The 23,861-nt window shown below is 43.1% G+C and overlaps 2 protein-coding genes across 2 annotated transcripts in view; both read right to left on the reverse strand.

Annotated features, from left to right (window-relative positions):
* Positions 1-4,781, reverse strand: part of akap12b (A kinase (PRKA) anchor protein 12b) — a 44,290-nt gene extending 39,509 nt beyond the window's left edge. Inside the window, exon 1 of the mRNA XM_029002168.1 lies at positions 4,382-4,781. Within this exon, the coding sequence (XP_028858001.1) occupies positions 4,382-4,489 (108 nt within the window). The 5' untranslated portion in view covers positions 4,490-4,781. The remainder of the gene's footprint in view (positions 1-4,381) is intronic.
* Positions 4,782-8,012: 3,231 nt separating this feature from the next.
* Positions 8,013-23,861, reverse strand: part of mthfd1l (methylenetetrahydrofolate dehydrogenase (NADP+ dependent) 1 like) — a 39,112-nt gene continuing 23,263 nt past the window's right edge. Inside the window, exons 21-28 of the mRNA XM_029002170.1 lie at positions 22,216-22,355; positions 22,018-22,059; positions 20,940-21,040; positions 19,534-19,711; positions 15,993-16,100; positions 15,625-15,777; positions 8,819-8,920; positions 8,013-8,658 (exon numbers count right to left, since the gene is read on the reverse strand). Coding sequence (XP_028858003.1) covers positions 8,831-8,920; positions 15,625-15,777; positions 15,993-16,100; positions 19,534-19,711; positions 20,940-21,040; positions 22,018-22,059; positions 22,216-22,355 — 812 coding nt within the window. The 3' untranslated portion in view covers positions 8,013-8,658; positions 8,819-8,830. The remainder of the gene's footprint in view (positions 8,659-8,818; positions 8,921-15,624; positions 15,778-15,992; positions 16,101-19,533; positions 19,712-20,939; positions 21,041-22,017; positions 22,060-22,215; positions 22,356-23,861) is intronic.

Consider the following 23,861-nt stretch of genomic DNA (forward strand, 5'->3'; position numbering starts at 1 on the left):
TACTGTTTACTATGAAAAATAAATATCAAAGAAACTCTCAAATATTTCCGGCAACATTTCAGTAATAAATGTGCCTATGCAAAAAATAATGCTGAGATTCAGGAGGAGGTATGCAAGGTTACACCCAGATGAAGAGAATATCCATCGAAGCCTCGCTCAGCAAATTGTGAGCAATTTGTTAATAGTATTTTTTTTACTTAAGGCCACTGATACAGAGTGACGCTTCTCTCTCACTAAACTCCATTGGGGTGCATAACTCATGGTGAGTGCTGAAATTGCTGAAAAATAAAGAAGAACACGAGCTCAGCACTGGACAGTCACGCTCAAATGCGAGTGCACTTGGCTCACTTATACCAGTGCACGCTTTTGTGCACCTGCATGTACGTGCATGCACCACCCGTGCTTGCGCATGCATTCTTTGCCCTGCTAAACACACAACTTTTCGCTGTAATTTCATCCTGTGACACACACTTCTTGCGACAAGCCAACAACATGCCACATACAGACCCAAACACACTGTACAAACCAGTTAAACTAATACAAACCAGTGACAAAAAACACGGTTTATCTGCTGCAAGCACATTCTTACGTAGCAAAAAAAAAAAAAACATTATGTCAAACACTGATCAGATTTTGATTTACCTAAATGGTTTACTGCAGAGTTTCCTTATTTAAATGAAACAATGACATGTTGTGTATGTGCAGCAATACGGTTTTGTTACGGTACCCGCAGTTCTTATAGCACATCTCTAGATATCAACAGTTTTTTTTTTTTACTTTTTAATCATTATTATTATTATTTGTGTGTTTGACACTTTTAGATGGTCCCTTCATGAACATCTTACTGTTACTAATTCAATGAATTTCACTACTTTTTCACTGTACTGTACACACTGCAAAGTGTTTTGTAGAACCTCATGCTACATGACAAATATTTACTGTCTGCCGAAATACCACCAATCTACACTCACATCTACATTCAGAACGTGGTTTCCATCGCAAGGGACACCAATGACGATTCTACCAATGACTCACTATGGAGGATGTTTTCAAGACTATACAAGACATATTGCATTGTGAATATCACGTACACTAGTTTGATGCTAGCAAATCTAAAGTGCTGTTGGTTGCGATCCACACCAGTAAAAACGGCTGGGTGAGTTGTTCGTTTTTCCACTCCAAGATAGCTAGCAAGCAATTATTTTTTGTAATGCACAGTCATGGACAGAAAACAAGCGCGAAGATGAAATGAGTCTTCAGGCATGGTCTGGGCAACAATCCATAAAGGCCCATCAATGTGCCATGAAGGTATCCTTCATGCCACATGTCTTGTGGAGCTTTTGTCATAGGATAATATAATGTAGGTGGTTTGTAGCTGATTGCTGTAGATACAGTCCAGACATGGGCCTCCAATAGAGCAATAGAGCAAGACCTTTGTAAACGCAACCAAGGGCAGTATTTTCAACAGAAAGCATCCTTGTTTTTTTTTTTATGAAGATTTTAAGCGACGCGATCAGATCTGGTGCCGAAAACGTATCAAGATCCCCCTCCAACATCCCTGACCCAATTCTGCAACAGGGAGGGAGGGATGAAGCATTGCTAAAATTCCTGTGCATGCAGAGAGGATGTTTATCAACCACATCTCCAGCGGCATGGCAGCCATCAGCCAAACACAGAAACAGACATCATCGTGAATACACACTGTGATCAACAGGTCACACAAATGTGCACACACACACCTCCTCAAGGGTCAGAGAACGTCTGGGTCAATGGAAATCTGATTCCAATCTCCAACTGGGGGACACACAACTGCCAAGAAGGACTGGAGGTTTTTAAGAGAAATGGGCGTTAAAGTAGCTCCCTCACACAGTGAGAAAGGTTCTCTTCTGAATGGACCATCTGTCTCAATTCCACTGAGGCACCGAGGCCACACCTGTTCAGGTACAACTGACTTCTGGAAGAGCTTACTGAAGGACACGGGAAAGCCGCATTTACTGCGAACTTAGCTGTAGTTCAGGTAGGCGTTGGAATCAATAAGAGAAACTATCCATATATAGACAACACATAACACAATAATTCCATTATAATATTGATTCTGCCTTTCTGAACAGTACACTGTGCATGTGTATGACCGATGTACAACTTTTAGCTTTAAACTTTGGACGTTGAACTGTTCATCAGTGGATGAATTGACCATGAGGTACATAAGTATGTGAACTATGTTGTCTGCAACGTTTGAATTGTATGACCTTATGTTTGTATGTAAGAGAAGCACGAGTGACCCTTTAAACTTCGATCCAGAAAAAAAAAATACATATAGTAACGCAACTAGCCGGGGCCGTGGTGGCCCAGCGAGTAAGGAAGCGGACTCGTAATTTTGGTCACATTTTGTTGTGTGCAGCATGTGCTGTGCTGTGTATCGCTTTCACTTTCAATACATTGCTAGCTTGACACCCACAAAATAGATAATAGACAGGGAAGTGGCTTGTCATATATCCCCGAGTCAAATTCAGAAGAGCTGGTCTGCTAACAAAAATGTAATTCAGGTTATAGCGAAAGCATGACCACTATCAGATTAATACCCTGAAGCCCTTTTATTCAAAAGCACCGTAGTGCTGGTGAAAAAGAAAAAGAAAAAACACTAAACCACTTAGGAATCATTTCCCTGGTTGGACTGCGTGAAGACCATCACCCCCAAACCCTTCTCACTGACCAAGCATCTTCCTTAGGCTTGCTTTGTATGAGAAATAGACCAGTAAAATGAGTCCATGAAGTTCCTGCTTCATAATAATATCTATAACGACAAAGATAATCAGACACACACTCAAATAAAACACAAATCGTGGGAATACCCTGTTTAAACCCGCATAGTCTTGGACCAGAAAGAAGCTGCTGGAAAAAAAAAAAAAAGAAAGGCATCCACAACGTTGACAGGCTGGACCGCCACTGACCCCGGGGTCAGGATCCCACTGATCCCGGCAGCACTGACCTGTCAAGCCAGTACGACCAGGGCCAACCAAGCAGCTGCCAGGGGGCTCGAGCTGAAATGGCTGAGAAGGGCTAAATATGTACTAAATATTGTACAGAGAGAAAGGAACTCATCAAATTATGTTCTAGTTGAGGTTCATTGTAAAAAAAAAAATATTACAGAAATGATTAAAATATTACAGAATTAATTCAATAATATGCAAATCATTAAAAAAATATCCCACCCATTGTCATTGACCCATAAGAATATATCTTACATACCAAAGGCTTGTTATACAGATCACTGCCTAAGAAGTCAAATAGATCCATCATGTGATCATGTGGCATTAAACCAACTTCAATAGACTATAAATATTAAGTAATAGGGGCTAGCGGGTGAGGAAGTGGACCCGTGATTGAAAGGTTGCCGGTTCGAATCCGGAGCCGCCAAGGTGCCACTGAGGTGCCACTGAGCAAAGCGTCATCCCCACACGCTGCTCCCCGGGCACCTGTCATGGCTGCCCACTGCTCACCAAGGGTGATGGTTAAAAGCAGAGGACACGTTTCGTTGTGTCACCGCGTGCTGGAGTCAGGCCCTCATGATCCCTATCGCCTGGGGCCCCCAAAGCGGCGTGAAATGGCCCTGAATATGGCACATACATGCCACTTATACACGGACCTGAGAATGGAGTGAACTGGCCACAGGCAGTTTTGAAGGGATTTACATGAGCGCGATAGGAGCCTAGTGGGCAAAGTACTCGCATATGAATCAGAACGTCACAGGTTCAAACCCCACGTACTACCACTGTGTCACTGAGCAAGTTACCTAAACCCGAGTGTCTTGAATATCAAGGTTCTCAGCAGGTTTAGGGTTCACTCCACACCCATTCAGTTCAGCATGTTTCTCTGGATAAGGGCATGTGATAAATGATAAATGATGTAAAGGTAAAATGATGCATTAATGTATAAGTAGAAATGTGGCCTACTCTGCTGTCATGTGATAAACAGTGTTGAAGCACTATTGTAATTTTTTAGACAGCGAACACATTAAGCGTGCATATTAATTGCTAGCAACGATTATATCCACATTATACAAATGGGTAAAAACGTTGTTCTTATTATTTAATCTGTTACGTTATAATATGTATAATATAATATGGTATGAGGAGTGACGTTGCGCGTTTTATTCCCGCGATCTCCCGCACGCCGCAGCGCGTTACTCAGCAGAAAAATGCGACCAGAGTAAAAAAAATAAAAATAAATGAGACGGGACGCGGCGTGGAGGTGTGATAATGTCCCGTTTCGGGGGGACGGGGGCGCGGCGAGCGCGCGTCCCGTCTCGCCTCCTCGGCCCGTTATCAGGCGCCTTATCGGGTCTCACGGTCCAAGCGACACCGGGCCCGTCCCGCGTTACCTTGGCGTCGGCGTCTTGCTCCTCCGGACCCTGGCGCGCGTCCTGCTCCTGCGCCACCGCGTCCTCCGGGCTCACCGCGTCCCGTTGCGCGGACGTCGTCGCTCCCATATCTCACGCGTGTGCGTTCCCCTCCTGTCGCTTCTCTCTCTTCTTCTTTTTTTCCGCGTCCCGGAAAAAAAAATAAAAGGTATAAAGGTGGTTCGGAGGTTAGATGTGGCCGGTGGAGGTGTATCCAGCAGCCGGTGCGGCGTCCGCAGTGCGCGCCGGGGGAGTGTGGTCGGTGCGCGGCCGCCGGTAAACTCTTTTTAGGAGCCCTCCTCCCCTCCCGATCACACGGAGGACGCACCGGCACGCCTTGATGTCAGCATCGAGACATTAAAAATGTCCCACACGCATGCAGCTCAGAACATGAGCATAGAACCTTCTTTCTTTTTTTTTTTTTTACTGTCTCGGTGCCAGCAAAGATGGTGAGAGGCTCGGCTCGGGCCGGTTTGGGGGTCTCTGTTATGCGACGCGAGGAAATGTCTAATTAAGGGTCACGCAGCACAAACACACCTCGGCCTATATGGGGAGAGGACACGTGGTTAACGGGGCAGGTCGCACCTCATCAGTGTGTGTGTGTGTGTGTCGGTTGTCGCACTTGTCCTGATCCCATGTGGCCCCTTTATGTATTCAAATGCTGAATAGAAAAATAATGTAAAAAGATTGCCGTGTGTGAGCGTGTTGTTTCAGCAGGAACCATGTTTTATGTCTCTATAGTGAAAAAAGGAGAAGCATCCAAAGCATTTGAAGTGAAAATAGAATCAAAAGATTCAGAAATGAATGCCTGTATGTATGTGTGTGTGTGTGTGTGTGTGTGTGTGTGTGTGACTAGCAGGCATAATTGCCGGTTTGGCCGCTGTCCACTGCATTTTGTTTGGAATCTCTGGATGCTCAAATTACAGGACAGCCACAGTTCAGCCTCCATGGAGCTCACACAGCCTGAGCCTCCTCCAGCCCGGTCTCCTGTCCGAGCCAACCAGTGCATTTCTACTTTGAAGTCATTAAGATGAGTTGCACCGTCTCGCTTTGGCTTCAGTGCTCGCCTTTTGAAAAGATAATAGAGGCAGAACTTACCGTACGGCCCGTTCTTGCCATGACTCTTTGAAGTTTGCAGTTTCAAGACATGTGTACCAAGACAGGACCCACCAGTCCTACATGTCAAACAACAACTTAATAACAAGAGGAAGCCCATCAAGCGCACTTGAACTGATAATTTAACATTGGCGGAATCTTGTCCAGGGTTGCAGGGCGGTGTGGCGGTTACCAATATGGACTCACATGGACTCAGTTTGAATGCCAGTCTGGACCTTGTGTGTGCAAAGTTCATGAGTTTCCACCTGGTTATCTTAAGATCAGAAAATGTTACCAAATGTAGCCAATATCCTTTATGGAAAATAAGAATAATAAAATTGCTAGATCTGCGCCCCCCCACTATGGACACAGGCCTATTTTGAAACTGTGTTTAGATACTTGAAGGAAAGACCTGGGGTGTCAACCCACTGATGTCCACCATGATGACAGCAATGATAAGAATCAGTGCTGTTGATGGTCCTGGAAATGAACTTTGGACGAACCTTGGAGAACTCTGTTACCTGATTCTGTCCATTAACGAGGACAAAAGTGGTGAAAGCGTTCTGTTACGTGGGACTGTTGTGCACTTTCATTATCTTGCCCAGTGAAATGTCATCGCTCCTGATCAAGGAAATCGTGAAAAAATCATGGCTTTTCAACTGATCATCCAAATTGAGTTTGCCCTCTTGGGGTTAATGGACAATTGAGGGGGATGGACATTTTCCAGTGCATTTGGTTAATTAGTTATTTTGGTGACTATTTATTGGCACATAAAATATATATTTAGACATTTCAGTTATGACTAAATGTGCACTGATAACGTTATTGAAATGCGCCTACTGTGTACCCAATCACCTAACAAAGACTGGCTGTTCATAATGATTAGACACAACAGAAATGACGTAATATTTACAATGAAAATGTGCAAACTTAAAAGATTCTTGGTGTACACAGTGTAAATTTAGGTTGTTCTTATAATGTGTGATGTATATTACACTGCTCAAAAAACCTAAAGGGAGCACAAAAATAAGACATCCCAGATCTGAATGAAATATTCTTAATAAAAACATTGCTCTTTACATAGTTTTTGTCAGCGCATTCAACTATCCATGGAAATCAAATTTATAAACCCATGGAGATTTGGATTTGGAGTCAAACTCATAAAGTGGAAAAACACACTACAGGCTGATCCAACTTTGACGTAATGTCCTTAAAACAAGTCAAAATGAGGCTCAGTAGTGTGTGTTCCCCACACACACTGCTCACACTGTGCCTTGGCAGATGGGGACTGGAACCAGCAACCTTCTGATTATTTTTTTGAGCAATATATATATATATAGTAGTAGTAGCCTAGTGGGTAACACACTCACCTATGAACCAGAAGACCCAGGTTCAAACCCCACTTACAGCCATTGTGTCCCTGAGCAAGACACTTAAACCTGAGTTGCTCCAGGGGGGGACTGTCCCTGTAACTACTGATTGTCAGTCGCTCTATATAAGGGCGCCTGATAAATGCTGTAAATGTAAATTAGTTGTACGCTTAGTAAAAGTGGCAGCGTGTTTTTTTAGGAAAGAGGGTGGGTGGTAAAGAGCTGCCCTCAGGGTGCTTCTCTGACCGCTCAGTTTTCCTGAAGCAGCAGGGATTGACGGCCATTTTCCTTCTTATATTTGGTTACAACGGTTTTGGCCACTCCAGGCAGCAAGTTCACACAACTCAGGGTTACACATCCTGCTTATAAAGACAACAAAAGTCAGGTAGTACGTGACATTTGAACCTGTGACTTTAAGGGTCAGCAGGTTGGTGGTCACGTTTTGCATCCACTGCATCACAAGCACTCATTTTCTCTCAAACACAAGAAGCAATGTCCAGCAGTGAGACACAGCAGGCGTCTCGTTCTCCCACTGAAATCCACCCCCTGGGGTGCAGTAAAGAGGATGCAGGGGCTGCGCACTCATCGACAATAGTCTCAAAATAACAAGACACGTTTCTGGGAGAGCGTCCCGCTTGTCGCTTCCAGCGGATCGTCATAACGGATTGAACAGATGTTGGGATGAGTCGGTTCATTCATGAATTGTGCAAAATAAAAATAAAACAAGATTAATATAACAAAAAGGGCAGAGGCAGCATAGCCTTTAAGCAATTTAATCACCATGACTTGGAAACATGAATGAGGTTACACACGCAACACCACAGTACTCAAAAATACTTAGAAATGTGTTAGAAATGCATGCCGTATAAAAAAAACAAAACATTTTAAATAGAGATAAAATGTAAAATGTGTCACAAATTGCATTCATAAATAGAAAACATTGTTATTTACCAGCAGAAATTTTTTTTTAAATGTTGACTGAACAATGCCTTTATTTAGAGATTTTTTCCAGCAGGCTAATGTTATTCTAGCAGCAATGTGAAATCTATAAAATCCCATCTAAATGCTGCAAAAAAATAATAATAATAATAATAGAAAAGAAAGCACACACACACACCTTCTAAAAAAAAAAAAAAAAAAAAAATCTTTGGCTTAAAATGAAGACATTCAGAAGTATGGCTATTAGTTGTGTACTGACTATGACACTCATTGCACAAGTCACATTGCTATGCAAACAATACAATATTTCTATGAATAATAGTAAAGTAAAAATAATAGTAACAGATATTTATTAAGGACTTCCAGACAAAAGAAAATCTCAAATGTTGCTCAGTACAAACTACCTGGTGTGCAATAAAACGTAAACCAAGAAAAATGGCAGGTTGAAAGCTGGTTGGGTTGGAATGGAAGAATTGTTGGCTATTGGGTTAAAACCAGCCTGAATAAAGAGTGAATTCCGCTTGTATAAATGATAATATGAGTGGGGAAAATGATCACTTTTGGTCAGTGGATATCCTGTGACAGCATAATCTGAACCTGCGTTCCAGTATTTGGAAGTACTGTTACAATCACTTCAAATTATATTTCAAGTATTTCTTTATCAACCTTATTGGTCATTTACTGGTCAAGAAAGTGAGATGCCGAGAAGGTGAATAAAATGAAACAATAATTTGCTCTTGACAACAGGATTGGATGCATCCTGTAAATCTCAATCAGCAGGCATGCAGGAGGCAAGGTATTCAGTTTGTAGCAAATTCAGGTATTCATTTGATGTAGCAAATCTCGGTGGACAACCTGCAAGCAAAAGAAAGAGAGAGATAGAGAGAGAGAGAGACACAGGGATTACCTTTAAATAACGGTCCAGAAAAAAAAAAGCACACACACCACATGCCCTAATGAAAGTGTGTAAAATATATATTGTTTTAAAGGCTCTAGTGGACAATGGGTGTCTCACCATGAGTCACGCTCAGAAGAGCCCAGTTATCTCCTCCGTCACTGGGTCAAGGTCAATGTCGTAGAAACAGGGCCGTGTAGGCAGACCAGGCATGGTACTCATCTGCGAGAGACACACAGAGTAGCAACAAGAAACAATGATGACAGCTGATTTCTCTAGTAAGACATCTTTAAAGAACAATTAATATTTTTCAATTATTACAATTTTTTCCCCCCTTTATCGGTCATTTAGAAATTCAGAATAGAAGAAGAAAAAAAAAAAAAAAAAAAAAACAAGCTAAAAAAAAGTAACTGCCCTCCTACTACTGTCATACAATCTTTAAAGGAGTGTAAAGATACATGAAAATAATCTCACAGAAACAAAAAGCGCTGGGTAACTAATTAGTTCCCCCTCTCCAAAATGCAGGAAACTGGCAAGCAGTCCTTCTTGTTCTGCTCTAGTTCAGCAAAAATTTTGCCCCTGAAAATGAAAGCGAAACACTGCAGCACAGCACACAGTAACTCAAACTAAATGTGTCCTCTGCTTTTAACCATCAACCTTGGTGAACAGTGGGCAGCCATGACAGGGGACGGTGCTTTGCTCAGTGGCACCTTGGCGGCTCGGGATTCGAACCGTTTCCTTACCAGCTAGGCCACCATTGCACCATTTTTTAGAAAACCAGAGAACCTTTTTAGCAAACAGGCTTAAAAAAAAAAAAGCAAGCCATGAGGCAAACAATCTAGTAGAAGTAGAAGACTATTGTGACAAGAAAACAGATGAAAACAGACTGGGCTTTTATCAATGCACAAAAGGTCAGCTGTCAATGGACTCACTGCATGATGCCTTACTGCCTTCTGAGAAAAAGTCCCATCTCCTTGTTTCCAGACCAACATCATGTGCTGGAAAAAACCTGGACGTCATGCCCAAGTCTTTAGAAACACACACCACCACCTTCTTGTTAAAACTACAGCGAGACGGAGGTCTGAATACACTCGGCCCAGTACCTGTGGTCAAACTACAGACACGATAGAAATCCTATATTAATGCAGAATTATGCCAGATTTTGTATAAAGTGTCCTGGTATTGATGTACTGAGCACAGCATATATAGTGAACTGTGTTCATTAGCTATCATTAGCTGGGACATCAACTGACTGTTACAAAATGTAATGAGTGTTAAATTATTTTGATTAATCAACTCAACACACAAATGTGTACATTATCTGCACAACTTTAAGTCAGAAGAGGATCCATACAAGATTCAAATTCCAAGACATGATCGTAATCCTAATATTTACATTTACAGCATTTATCAGACGCCCTTATCCAGAGAGACTTACAATCAGTAGTTACAGGGACAGTCCCCCCTGGAGCAACTTAGGGTTAAGTGTCTTTCTCAGGGACACAATGGTAGTCTTCTGGTTCATAGGCGTGTGTGCTACCCACTAGGCTACTAATATGAGCATATGGCCCATGTTCAATTCACTGCAATATGCTGGATGTCTACAGAAGCTTCAGAAGAGCAGTGATGAAATGGTGATACTGTAAAGGGCATGCAATGTCAACGGAGTATACGAAGAAGAAAACCAAAGAGCATAAAAAGTTGCCATTATGTCAGCTGCTTCACAAAGTGCACAGACACATTGACCTCCAGCAGGATGGAGAGGTGAAAGTTGACACAGGAAGGAAGGAAGGCCAAGGCAGAGAGGGAGGGCGGGACGAAAAAATAAACCGGGTTAAAAAATTGTGGCACCTCAAGATGAAAATGAAACTGTGACATATCCTGAAACCAGCCCTGAACAAAAGATGGCCTCACAGACTTCCATCATATTTCAAGCAGAGCGACAGTAACGGTACAAAAACAAGCTGAAAGGCAGGAGATCTTTTTCAAAAAAGCCTAAATGAAAATCAACTGACTGGCAAAATGTTAATGGGGAGTGAAACAGAGAATTATCTTAATGAAATTTGGACATTTAAAGGTTTGAGAGCGCATGTGAACCGTGCATCACGAGTTCAGTAAACAAGTCCGGGGAGGCATGGAGCAGCTCCCTCAGCTGCCAAGTAAACAGGAAAGAGCTCTACTGTGGTTATGTCCCATTTTAAAACCACTAGTCAAAAAAGGGGGCATGCTTTTAAATCGTCTACCTTGACATGGACGGTCAGAAAAAAGTTAGCAAAGGTCTCGTGATCAACACATCAATATATATCTCAATAATCCAATAAGTCATCCGCAATGGTGCAAATGCACATCATTTTATGACGAGTTATTTTTCTGCAATGTACATGTGCATGTCTGGTCTAATTTAATTGAAAAGGGCAGCATTGCACATGGTCCCATACAATCAATCATCACCCTCTGGTCGGAGCGTCCCTCTTCTTTTCCTTTATCACAACACAGATCGCCATTTGAACCCTTAAAAAATAAAAGGTTCCTTAATGGATGTTACCACATTAAAAGGGACAGATTCCACACATGCCTCCCTGCTGCTGACCCATGGCCAGTTTATGAGATGATCTGAGAAGGAGGGGGAGGGAAAAGGCGACGGTGTACGGGCCAATGCCAATTTCCTGTCGGGGGAAGCGGAGCTTTCTGAGCGGCCTGTAAAAAACAGGGGCCTAACGAGCAGATGGTTAATGCCACATCACCGGCAGAAGCAGGTAAACACAGCAGTCATATGCAGATTCGGTTAAAAATTAAAGACCAGAGGGATTCTATATATCGTAATATATATATATATTCAAATAAAAACATATATTCAATATTCAATCTGCGGTCCTAGAATCACCATTCTAAATGAATTTGGCAGCTATGAGACAGTAAGTCCACTGATGTCGTTTTTTCATTTACACAAACCTACCTAACTTTGGGGAAGTGGGGGCCTAGCGGTTAAGGAAGTGGCCTCGTAATCAGAAGGTTGCCGGTTCGAATCCTGATCCGCCAAGGTGCCCCACGCACCGTCCCCACACACTGCTCCCTGGGCGCCTTTCATGGCTGCCCACTGCTCACCAAGGGTGATTGGTTAAATGCAGAGGACAAATTTCACTGTGTGCACCGTGTGCTATGCTGCTGTGTATCACTTCACTTTCTCACTGTCTCTCTTTCAAACCTAAGTTAAGCCTTGCGTCTGTTACTGAGATTTGCACTTCACATTTAACATGAGATTCATAATCTTACTGTGGGAAACAATTGGAAACACATGCAACATGGTCAAGTTATGTATATACGTAATAATGACACCATTTAGAATATTTCATTGCTGAATGGTCCCATTGTCCTAAACGGGGTCAAAAATCAGCAGGCATCACGGCAGTCAACATGATGGATTGGACATGATGTCAAGTAGCTGGACCGACTTTTTTTTTCTTCTTTTTTTTGGGGCTTGGGAATTGTAAGGAAGTCAGACTCCTCGGGATTCCATTGTTCTAACGGTGACCCCTCCCTCACATGTCTGGAGTATGACATCAACGTCCTTCTCTTTCTGGTTCCTCTCGCAGGCCTCCCGGGGGTCTGGAAGCTACTCCGATATGTTCACCTGCACCTCCAGCCTGATGTCAGGGCCACAGTCACACTGACATGGCACAGCAGACGCCACCGCGCTAATTAAAATCCTCGGGTCATAAATAGAGACTTTTTCTACCCCGGCGCTTTCTTCACACTTCACACAGGACACTGAAGGTCTTGTTGATCTAATTTACCACAGTAGAGCTGTACGGCATCTACTACGCGTCAAAATAACATTTATACTTTTAAGTCATGCAGTCATTAGTTGTGTTGCTGCATTGTTTATGATGATTCCGTGGTACCAACTTTGCTATGAAAAAAAAACGTAAGACAATAGACAAAGTAGCGAGCAGGCACATCTTTTCACGAACTATATTTGTAAAACAATACATACTTTATTCCCAGATAATAGGAACACAGCTTCTATAGCTTGTTACCAATGAATATCAGCAGTCTGACATTTATTCATCTGAATGTTTTGTTGTCATGCCATGTTCTGAGGGTTCCTAAATATACTTCTGAGCTGGGAGTTTTGGGGTCCTGCCTAACATCAGGCAGTCAGCAGTATGTAGATGATCTGAATCGACTTGTGAAAAACTCTGGTTCATTACACTGGGGAAAAATAAAAGCATAAACAAAACATTAGAGAATAAATTTGTCCACTTAAATGAGGACTTCTGCCCCAGAGGTTAACTCAGTTAATAGCATGAAAGGAAAATGGGGCCAGAGGGCCTTAAATGTTCAGTTTTACAGGTTGTAAAATTTTTTGACTGCGTTTCACTCTCCTCGGGGTGCCTCAGATCAAAGGGCAGTAACGGTGCGGTCAAGCAGACTCCTGGATGGGTTAAACGCAGCATCCTGCTCCCAGGACGCCACCGGTCTGTCGAGTCTATCTGTGGATGGCTGATTTTTGGGCTCCAGCCTCAGGAAGCCTCCTCCCTCCTTCCGCCTGGCTTTCCTGCCCCAGGGACTCTGGGGCCGGAATGGAGTAGTGAGGGTGACACCAGGAAGTGCTGGCGAGATAAGGGAGATCTGGGCCACGGCACGAAAGGAACCAGAAAACGCATTCCGGGTGGAGGAGAGCGCTTCTGGTGGAGACAGGCAGACAGCTTTTTGGAGAGGTTACACGGCTTAGACAGGTTACAGGTTACTTATCCAGAGCGACTTACAATCAGTAGTTACAGGGACGGTCTCCCTGGAGCAACTTAGGGTTAAGAGTCTTGGTCAGGGACACAATGGTAATAAGTGGGATTTGAACCTGGGTCTTCTGGTTCATAGGTGAGTGTGTCACCCACTAGGCACCATTATGGGGTTAAAAAAAACTGGCGGATTCTTGAGATTTGCAATAGTTTCTTTTCCTTATTAGGTCTTTCCTAATATGATCCTTTAGCACTAAGGTATTTTGGAAATATGCATAGCAAATGCATACGAGTTTCTGAAGAAGTAAAGAATGCAAATTTGGAAAGAAAAGTCCCAAATCAGACTGCGATATGATTTTCTGGGAAGACTGCCCATCATTAACGTTTAATAGCCCTTATACATGGCTAGTGTACAGCGCCTTTATTCTCCCAAACATGCAACAGGCTTATTTACAACTCGCAATGACGCCTTAGGTGATGCAGCTGCATGAAAGCACGCAGCACACGGGGTCAGGAATGTGTAATGAAAACCATGCTAAGGACAAGAATTTGTTCGCCGCATGCTGGGGTCTAAAGACCAACTGACCCCGCCATTTTCGATACTGAGCCCTACTGACATCTTTTTGCTTGTTTTTAATCATTTCACTGCGCAGAGCCCCTTTTGGCTTTTATTAAAGACACGTTGCGCGAACTTGAGACGGGGTCCAGTCGGACCCACAGGATCGATGCCGCCTCAGGCCAAACAGCAGTGCCAATCAGCAAGACAAATATGAAAAGTCTGATGTTTATCTACGGCTGCATACTAATTGAATTCATGGAATGGCTGTAATGACAGAGATGTGCTGTTTGTCCTTGATAAGGGATGGGCGGATATTAAAGGAGGAAGTGAAACAGCTGGCAAAAGAACCGTTTTCGTGCTCTAATTCGATTCGGAGACAATTTTGAGCTCTAATGCCATTTGGCAGAGTGAAACTAGCCTGGATTTTGTCCTTTGCTCTGTCCTCTCAAACGTCAAGCAAAACAGGACTAGTACTGGTGGAACTGCTGGTCTGGGCCTGTATAGGTTCTGGCTGTGTTGTGCAGGGATTTCTGAAACCTGTGGGGTAGTCAGAATGACCCTTCAGCATAAAGGATCAAGAGAACCGCGAACTCCTGCTTTCTGTAATACCCCCGGCATTGAATTTTCTCAGATTCAGTTCGAACTCTGGGACAGTTCTAATGGATTCTTCAATCCTCTAATGCATTCATCAATCCTCAGTTTTCAGGAGGGCGACATGCACTCGTTTTTTTCCACCAAGGCACCAAGTCGATAGTCTGAAACCAGGTCCTTATGTTTCAACAGATGAAGAAATGTCTCTGCAGCAGGACAGCTGGTTCAACAGGCAGCATCAACACGTTGCTTATCTAGAATCAAGAACCGCTTATGTAAGGAAGTCAAGTGGCAGGAATTTTATACAGACAAGCTGGGACATTTCGAAGGAACAGAGCTAGAAGGGGACAAAATAACAATACAGAACCCAGGGTTTTGTTACATTTAAATTTACAGCATTTATCAGACGCCCTTATACAGAGCGACTTACAATCAGTAGTTACAGGGACAGTCATCCTGGAGCAATTTAGGATTAAGTGTCTTGCTCAGGGACACAAAGGTAGTGAGTGGGATTTGAACCTGGGTCTTCTGGTTCATAGGCGAGTGTCTAAGCCACACATGTGAAATTGTGGGATGCCATCAATGTTGGGAAAATGATCTGGAAACCTGAACACATAATCATATTGTCAGGACCAGGAATGGTGCAGACAGAGATGTAATAAAAAAAAAACAAACAAAAAAAAAAAACACATATGAGAACACAGACAAGAAGATGCAAGTCAAAAGGAAGTGCTAGTCTGATAAGGGTAATGCAACCAAATCCTACAACACCGAGTAGAGTTCAGAAGAAACCAAAGCAATTAAGAAAAATGAGAAGATCCCATATGATGTGACCTGGATGTTAGTTTACTAGTATGCTCCTGACTGTATACGTCAGATTGCTGCACATCTGTCTATGGTGGCTCTTCAGGCTGTGGTTATACAGTAGAACAGTCGTTGAACCTGCACTAGCGCCCTCCGGTCCAGGACTAGCACCTGATTCATGATGGAAAAAGGACAACAGAACTCGAGAGGGAGACACGAAAGGTTCCACTCACACTTCCAACCAGGGGATAGATAAATCCTGCCCCGATGCTGGCTCGGACATCTCTGATTGGCAGCACGAAGCCAGTAGGCACACCTTTCTTCTCAGGCATGTGGGACAAGGATAGGTGGGTCTTTGCCATACAGATTGGCAGTGTGTTGTACCCCTGTGGAATTAAACATACAAAAAGGGCATAAAAAGACTTACATTATTTCTTTAAAGGAGTTCTATCAGATGATAAATAGATGAGGACTAAATTATTCAAATTTCAATAATTTATACTGATCTTTACAGTTATATGCATCCTATCGTACAGAGATTATAAATATTTAATAATAAACAGAACGGGTTATTGTTCTGTATAAACAGTGGCTGTCTCACCTGCTGGGTGTAGTACTCGATCTTGGCCTGGGCCTCTGGGGACAGATCGATATCTTCAGCCCCATACACCTTCTGCGCGATGGTTCGGATTTTCTCATGTATGGGCATCTGTGGAGCACGGAGAAGCATGCATTAAATAAAAATATTAATAAATGTTCGGAAACTGAGGTCATCGCATGCACAACTGGGCTACCATGTGTGGCTACCAACTGGTGCCACTGGTGTGTTCAGAACCAAATACCTTTTTTAAATGAGGCTGTTAAATCTCAGACATTTGAGGACACAGAAAGAGTCCGGAACGCTAACTGGATGAGGCACATGAAAGAGGACACACACATAAACACACAGGCCTACACATACAGCTTTGACTGTCCTGAATTTAATGGCAACGGTTAATGAAACTCACAACTTCCCCCAAACACACTAACTCAAAGCAGCTGATGTTTTGAGCTCAGCCACCCATCCCACACACACACACACACACACAAGTTTGAGCAAGATTAGGAAGACCATTTTATAGAAGACTAGCATTTTTGATGTAAAACGAGATTTATTCAGAGCTTTAAATCCTAAACCCACCCTCACACCAAACGTTTTATCTTATTTAGACTTTTTGTCAGGAAGACAATGCTGATCTCTCACCAAAGTTTAAAAAGCAGCGCAGTGCAGTGTTAACTTGAACTGAGGTGCACTCCCTCGTGATGAGCAAACATACTGTAGACACCAACCAAGGTACATTTAATAAGCGTCTAACAAGAAAATCACTTCCCATCACATTTTTGCAATGAATCTAATTCAAGTAAAACACACAAATGAACAAAAATTAGCGGAGAAGACAAATTTACGATTTGATAAGAAGTACCATCCCAATGGTACCAAGAAGGCACCGTCCCCACACACTGCTCCCCTGAGGACATATTTCGTTGGGTCACCGTGTGCTGTGCTGCAGTGTTTCACAATGACAATCACTTCACTTCACTTCAGAAGCCCTGTTTTATGGATTAGTCAAGCCCTCTGTAGTTCTGAATGGACGCTGAATGGAGTGAGAAACACACCAATAACACACAAGCATATTAAATCAGCTAGAAACAAGAACACCACTGCAAATAATGCTAAATGCCGAATGGACTAAGGGAGTTTTGGACAGGGTGCTCTGGCCCGCGCTGCTTCTGACGAGTCTGAGCCAGCTCAGAGCGGAGAGGACGCCTCACTATGCAGAGACCGCTGCTCTGCCACGACACCTTGCAGTTCAACCACTACTGCCACATTCCAAAGCCCCCATTTAAAATGCCTCATTAAATCAGAGAGAACGAGAGAGAGAAAGAACTAAAAGAATGGGAAAAGTGGCTCATTTCACACCAACAGAGTGTTTTTTTTTTTTTTTGTTATTTCACAACCTAGGATAGACCAGAGGTGGAAATCACACAATCTTTTACCTACATTAACAATGACAACCCAGTACTGGAGGTTTAGTGACATGCAATGTAATGTACTATCAAACTGCAAATTAATTAAATATCAAATTACAATATGTGAGCAAAAGAAAACAATACATAATGATCGGGAATTTATAAGCATTTAAGAATTACTAGTCAAGATTATCTATTTATGTAAATCCTGAAGACACTTTTGACCAGATACTAGCTAGAAGGACCGATGCTTAACACATGAAAATAAAAAAGGTAAAATTGTGTGTAACTTGCTAAAATTCTGTATGAATGTGCCGTTTCATACATTGTGTGAAAATTCTTGACATCAATGTCAATTAACACAATTATGAAGCAAATGATCTTATTTTAGAGAACACTATTACAAACACGCACCAAAACAGACACTCCACGATCACGCAGCACCCAGTGCAGAAAGAAAAATCCACCGACTGCCCACAGACAGAAGGGAGCCAGCCCAGTCTCCTAACAGACAAAATAATGAGTAGGGCAGTGGTGATAATTTAATCCCATAATCTCCTAACTCAATTGTAGGAGACAACACAATCGATTCATAGTTTAATTGAGGTAGAGACCCCCCTCATTTTCGATATCAGCCATTGTCTTAAAAAAGAAACTTGTTTGGAGGCTGATTGAAATGTAAATAGTCTCACGGTTGGTCGTTGTAGTTTTCTTTATGGGTAATTAACTGTATACTTTTACCCTGTTTAACCCTTGCAAAATGGCATGGCATTAAAATGTATTAGTGCTGCACTTGAACCAGTACACTCTCGAGCCATAATGACAACATGAAAAAAGTTTACTTCAGGTTTTGGCAAATGTAGTCAAAAAAATTTTGAAATTATATAAGTATTCACAGCCTTTGCTCAATGCTTTGTCGATGTCTTTGGCAGCCATTACAGCCTCAAGTCTCTTTGAATATGATGCCACAAGCCTGGCATACCTATTCTTGTCCAGTTCCACCCATTCTTCTTTGCAGCACCTTTCAAGCTCAGTCAGGTTGGATGGGAAGAGTCAGTGCAGCCATGTTAAGATCTCATCAGAGACGTTTAATTGGATTCTACTGTGTCCTGGCTGGGCCACTCCAGGACATTCACGGAGTTGCCCTGAAGCCACTCCTTTGATAGCTTGGCTGTGTGCTTAGGGCTGTTGTCCTGCTGATGAACCGTCGCCCCAGTATTGGCCTGGTGAGTGTTGCCTGGTTTCCTCCAAATGTGATGATTGACATTCACACCAAATAGTTCAATCTTTGCCTCATCAGTCCAGAGAATGTACTTCAGGTGCCTTTTGGCAAACTCCAGGCAGGTTGCCATGTGCCTTTTACTAAGGAGTGGTGTCCCTCTGGCCACTCTACCATACAGACCTCAGACCTCTAGAAGGTTCTCCTCTGTTCACAGAGGATCTCTGGAGCTCTGACAGAGTGGCCATCTGGTTCTTGGTCACCTCCCTGACCAAGGCCCGTCTCCGTTGATTGCTCAGTTTAGGTGGCCAGCCAGCTCTAGGTAGAGTACTGGTGGTTTTGAACTTCTTCCACTTACAGGTGATTGAGGTCACTGCGTTCATTGGGACCTTCAAAGCAGCTTCAAATGTTTCTGTAACCTTCACCAGGTTGCCTTGAGACAACCCTGTCCCACAATTCCTTTGACTTCATGCTTGGTTTGTGCTCTGACATGAACTGTATACTGTGGGACCTTATATAGACAGGCGTGTGCAAATCAGGTCCAAGCAACTGTTTTTCCACGGATGGACTCCACTTAAGCTGCAGAAACATCTCAAGGAGGATCAGAGGAAACAGGAGGCACCTGAGCTCAATTTTGTGTTTCATGGAAAAGGCTGTGAATACTTATGTGCTTTCTCAGTTTTTGTTTTAAATAAATTTGCCAAAACATCAAGTAAACTTTGTTCATGTCGTCATTATGAGGTGTTGTATATAGAATTCTGAGGATTTTGTTTTTATCCATTTAGGAATAAGGCTGTAACATAGCAAAATGTGGAAAAGTGAGCTGTGAATACTTTCCGGATGCACTGTAGAAAATTGTAATGAGTTAAGAGCAACCTGAGAGAATTTCTTAATTTTTATCAAAATCCCTCACCTGCAGGTCATATAGGAATTGAAAGTTGTTCTTCTGCCTGGCCGCTTCCTTCACAGCATGGGCCAGATCTACTGAGCCACGACCCCCACGAGACCAGTGATGGCAGGGCACTGCTGCAGTCGCCCCAGTTTTCTCAGCAATGCGGCACACAAGGTCAATCTCTGCCTGGGTGTCGGTCCTGTTATGGGAAGAGAATTTGGGAGAGCTGCTGTAAACACTGGATACTTTAACATGCAGACACAGCAGTCAGCTATTTGAGTTCATGTCAGATGGAATTTGGGATTAATTCATTAGAATTCTCCTTAGTCTTGGACCAGGACCCTCATTTCTAGTCTCTGTCACCATTTCATACAATTATGAAAGTTTTGTGTACATTTTCTCAACTGCTCATTGATTGCTTGCATTGCCACAGAGTGTTGCACCTTCCAGCCATATCCAGTGAAACCCATCTTGTATTTAAAAGTTTGTCTTCAACCCAGCAACGATAATTGTAGGTTCCAGAGCATGACATTAATATTCTGTGGTCAACGATCATCCAGCCAAAATGAAGTTGTCAGGAAAACACACACACAGCACATGCAGAGATTTATATTTCCAAAGAAAAACTGTTTTTTTTTGCCTAGAAGAATTGTTTGTGAAGTGTTGACACCAGCAGCCAAAACTAACCAAACGGAATGTTTCCTATCCACCAGAATAAAAAAAAAAAAAAAAAAAAAACAGCCCATAAAGCAGAAATGCATCCACAGCAGTCTATCAGAGGCAAATTCACATTTTTTTTCAGGACAGTCGAGTTGACTAAGTCCTAGTAAACCTGCTGATCTACTGTCTACGACACCAAACACTCACTCATCAATGCTTTCAGGGACATCAGGGCATTTCAGGCAGCTGTATTGGATTAGCACTAACCCTCGAACCTACAGGACCTTCAGATCTGCAGAAGCATTCTAGGACATCCTTCTTCTCTACTGAGTCACTAAAACTCTTCATCAAGGACCTAAATCCATACAGATCATCTGATAGCCCAGTTAATTACACTAACCCTGCACTGACAAATAACTGCGATAACATTAATGATCAAAATCACTACTGTTGCATTTTGTGTATTGCGATGCAAGAGAACACGATGGTGGTATTGTGGTAACACACTCGGCAATAAACCAGAAGACCCAGGTTCAAACCCCACTTACTACCGTTGTGTCCCTGAGCAAAACACTTAACCCTCAGTGTCTCCAGGGGGGGACTGTCCCTGTAACTACTGAATGTAAGACACTCTGGATAAGGGCGTCTGATAAATGGCATTAAATGTACATGTAATGTAAATGGATCACATTGTTGACTTTTTGTCATAACACTGTTACAGGCTGAATATACACCACTTTCAAGAGGCTTGGCAGAACCCTGCTTACTGAAACACATTGAGGGCCACTACCACAGGAACCCCAAACAGGTGGGCGATCTGGATCTGCTTCTTCAGATTACTGCAGCCGTCGGCAACCAGCTTCAGATTCTGTTGAGAAATGGAATGAAAGCAATTTCCCATTTGGAGCTGTACATAATTTGTATTCTTCACAAATGTAAAAAAAAAAGGATGTTTGCAAAAATATAGATTGAATAATCTATAAATAGCCTGAAGCATTATATGAAGGGCTCTGGCCACATGTGTGTCATCCCTTCTCCAGGCCCCAAATTTGTAGTTTCCTATGACTGGACTCAAAGCCAGATTTCATTAGCTATGTCAGGGTTGAGTAATAACCTATGGCCAGCCGAGTTTCTCATGTAAGGGTGGGGTGGGGAGCTGGGAGGGATAAGGGTGGGTGATTTCATTAAGGAACCATTAGGAGCCATGCCCTTTTAGAAAATCACTGGGGCTGCGGGGAGGCACAGTCACCATGAGAGCCACAAAAAAGGCCGGACGGCAACCTGGAATCACAAACCTCACAAACCTCAATTGTATGGTACTTGATGTCAGGTTTTAATTAAAAGCCTCCAGCTGGTTCCTCAAGAATGCTACATGTCTAGATGGTTCCGGTTGGTCTGTATAGTAGTTCCGCGGCCGCTCTACAAACAACAGCCAGCGGCCGGCACCCAGGAGAGCGCATATTTGTGTGTTCTGGTTCTCATTAGAAACCCGCACGATTAGCCTAACCTCTTTAATTATTTGCTCTGCTGACACTGCTTTGGAAGGCTGATTGAAAGCAGGCGCAGGTATTTAAACTACAATTCCCTCAATGGTCCTCTCAGGGCCAGAGAAAAGATCGGCTACTCTGCCCCTGTTAATCAAATAATGACACAAAACCATGTTTGGCAGAGGAAGCAAGGAGGCAGTTGGGGAGTGCAGGTCATTCCACTTCATACACACACACACACACACACACACACACACACACACACACACACACAGCGTAATATACCTATTTTCTATACTGTAAGACACTTTAATATGCTACTGATGATAAAAGGACTCTTGAATCATTTCTTTCTTACCTCCATAATATATTCTTTGGGAAGCGGTGCTCCAGCTGAGACCTACAACAAGAATACATCGCTTATGAATAGATGGACATATTGAGATGTACAGCTTCAGACGAATGGAGTGACAGTTGTTATAGAAGATTGACGTGGAAGGGATGGGCTGGAGGGAGGAATGAGAAGAGAAATGGTCATACGGTCGATAAAACTCACATTAGGTCCTCCACCATGCATCTTCAGAGCTCGTACTGTGGCCACCAGCACCACCACGTTGGGTTTCAGCCCAGATGCCCGACACTTTATATTAAAGAACTTCTCCATCCCAATGTCAGCTCCAAATCCAGCCTCAGTCACTAGAAAACAAAAGGACGTGTTTTACAGCAAAGTATTGCTATTGCACAAAAAATGCTTATGTTCCCTTCTCAGTGCCATGGGCTCCATTTTGTTATCCAGGCCAGGCCTGTTGTTGAGGTTGAGGCCAAAGGCTATACGAGCAGGTCAATGCCCGTGTGATTGGGTCACCACTCATCCTGCAGAAGGCCAGCCAAGAAAAGCAAATTTTCCAGCTGAAATGACAGCACTGTAAAGATAGCCCTTCCTCTGGATCCCACTACAGGAAAGTCAAGGTGCAGGCACAGAGCAACAAGTATGAGGGTTTTAAGCAAGAAAAACATTTAATAACGGCTGCATGCTGATACCTTCTTGGATAAAAAGGTGAACAGGGAATCACCATTCTGATATTTACTGTATTGGCCCAAAGGATATTTTGAAATGATTGTTTTGATTAAAATTTTAATTGGTCTTATATTCAAGATCACCTTATGCAAAAATTACCTGTATATGTTCCATAAATGTCTAACTGACACTTCATCTTGGATGGCCCATCATCTAAAAGCTCAATCTCACCACAGCCCAACTAATGTACATTACATCAGATGCTTCACCACACCAGGATCTTGCGATGTACCTGAACAACTCGCAGCTCTCTCCTTCTACAACTGCCCGCAACAACCAAATCTCTGCGGTGCCTTGACATTTTGTTGTGGGCACTGGATGCTGTGCTGTGGTGTGTCGCATACGAAATCACTTTCACCATTCACATCACGTGAATGTCACAACCGTTCTGAGCGCCAGGTATATATTGGCCACGTGGTTGTAATATTATGGCTGTCTTGGAGTATCTTGTGACTTTGCATGTTACTCAAACGGTGTGTGTGGCAGGACAACCTGGCAGTGACCGCACCGAATCAATTTATTCCCTGCCAAGGCAAAAGAAAAGGGCTCTGGCAGAAAAAAAGCACTCTGCTTACAACACAGGTCCCGGCGAGCTCAGGGGGTCTGTACTGATCTGAAGGTCCCGATGCTGCGCCAATCCCCCGCATTATAGCAGAACTTGGGCGCGAGGCCCACGGCGCAGGAGGGAGGAGGGTCCTGTATCTTTTCTCTCTCTCACTCCTTCTCTCTGGGGCTGCCGTTTCCCAGACGCAGAGATCAAGAATGTAGGCGTGGCGACTATTAGGCCCACGTTCCTCCCCCAAGGTGCTGGCATGCCTTCCCGGGCTGGTGTGCGAACAGCAAAAAGCATGTTTGGGATCCCAAACTCAATAACATTCACTTCTGCCAAACTAACAAAGGGCGACCTTGGGCTCTTGGACTTCTTTTGGAAAAGAAATGAGTTTTTGTAGCCAAGGCTTGAGGCAATTTTTTTTTTCCCAGCCAAAACGGTCACATTTGTTTCCTTTTTCACAAGATTTTATCCACATGGAAACAAGTGCAACCATACGCGAAACTGCTAATCTGTTTCTGGATGACAAAGAAAAGCTTGGTCGGCTGCGTTCTTGAACTTGAGAGCCCCCATA

The sequence above is a fragment of the Denticeps clupeoides genome, chromosome 14 (genome assembly GCF_900700375.1).
Source record: "Denticeps clupeoides chromosome 14, fDenClu1.1, whole genome shotgun sequence".
In the NCBI taxonomy this organism is placed as follows: Eukaryota; Metazoa; Chordata; class Actinopteri; order Clupeiformes; family Denticipitidae; genus Denticeps; species Denticeps clupeoides.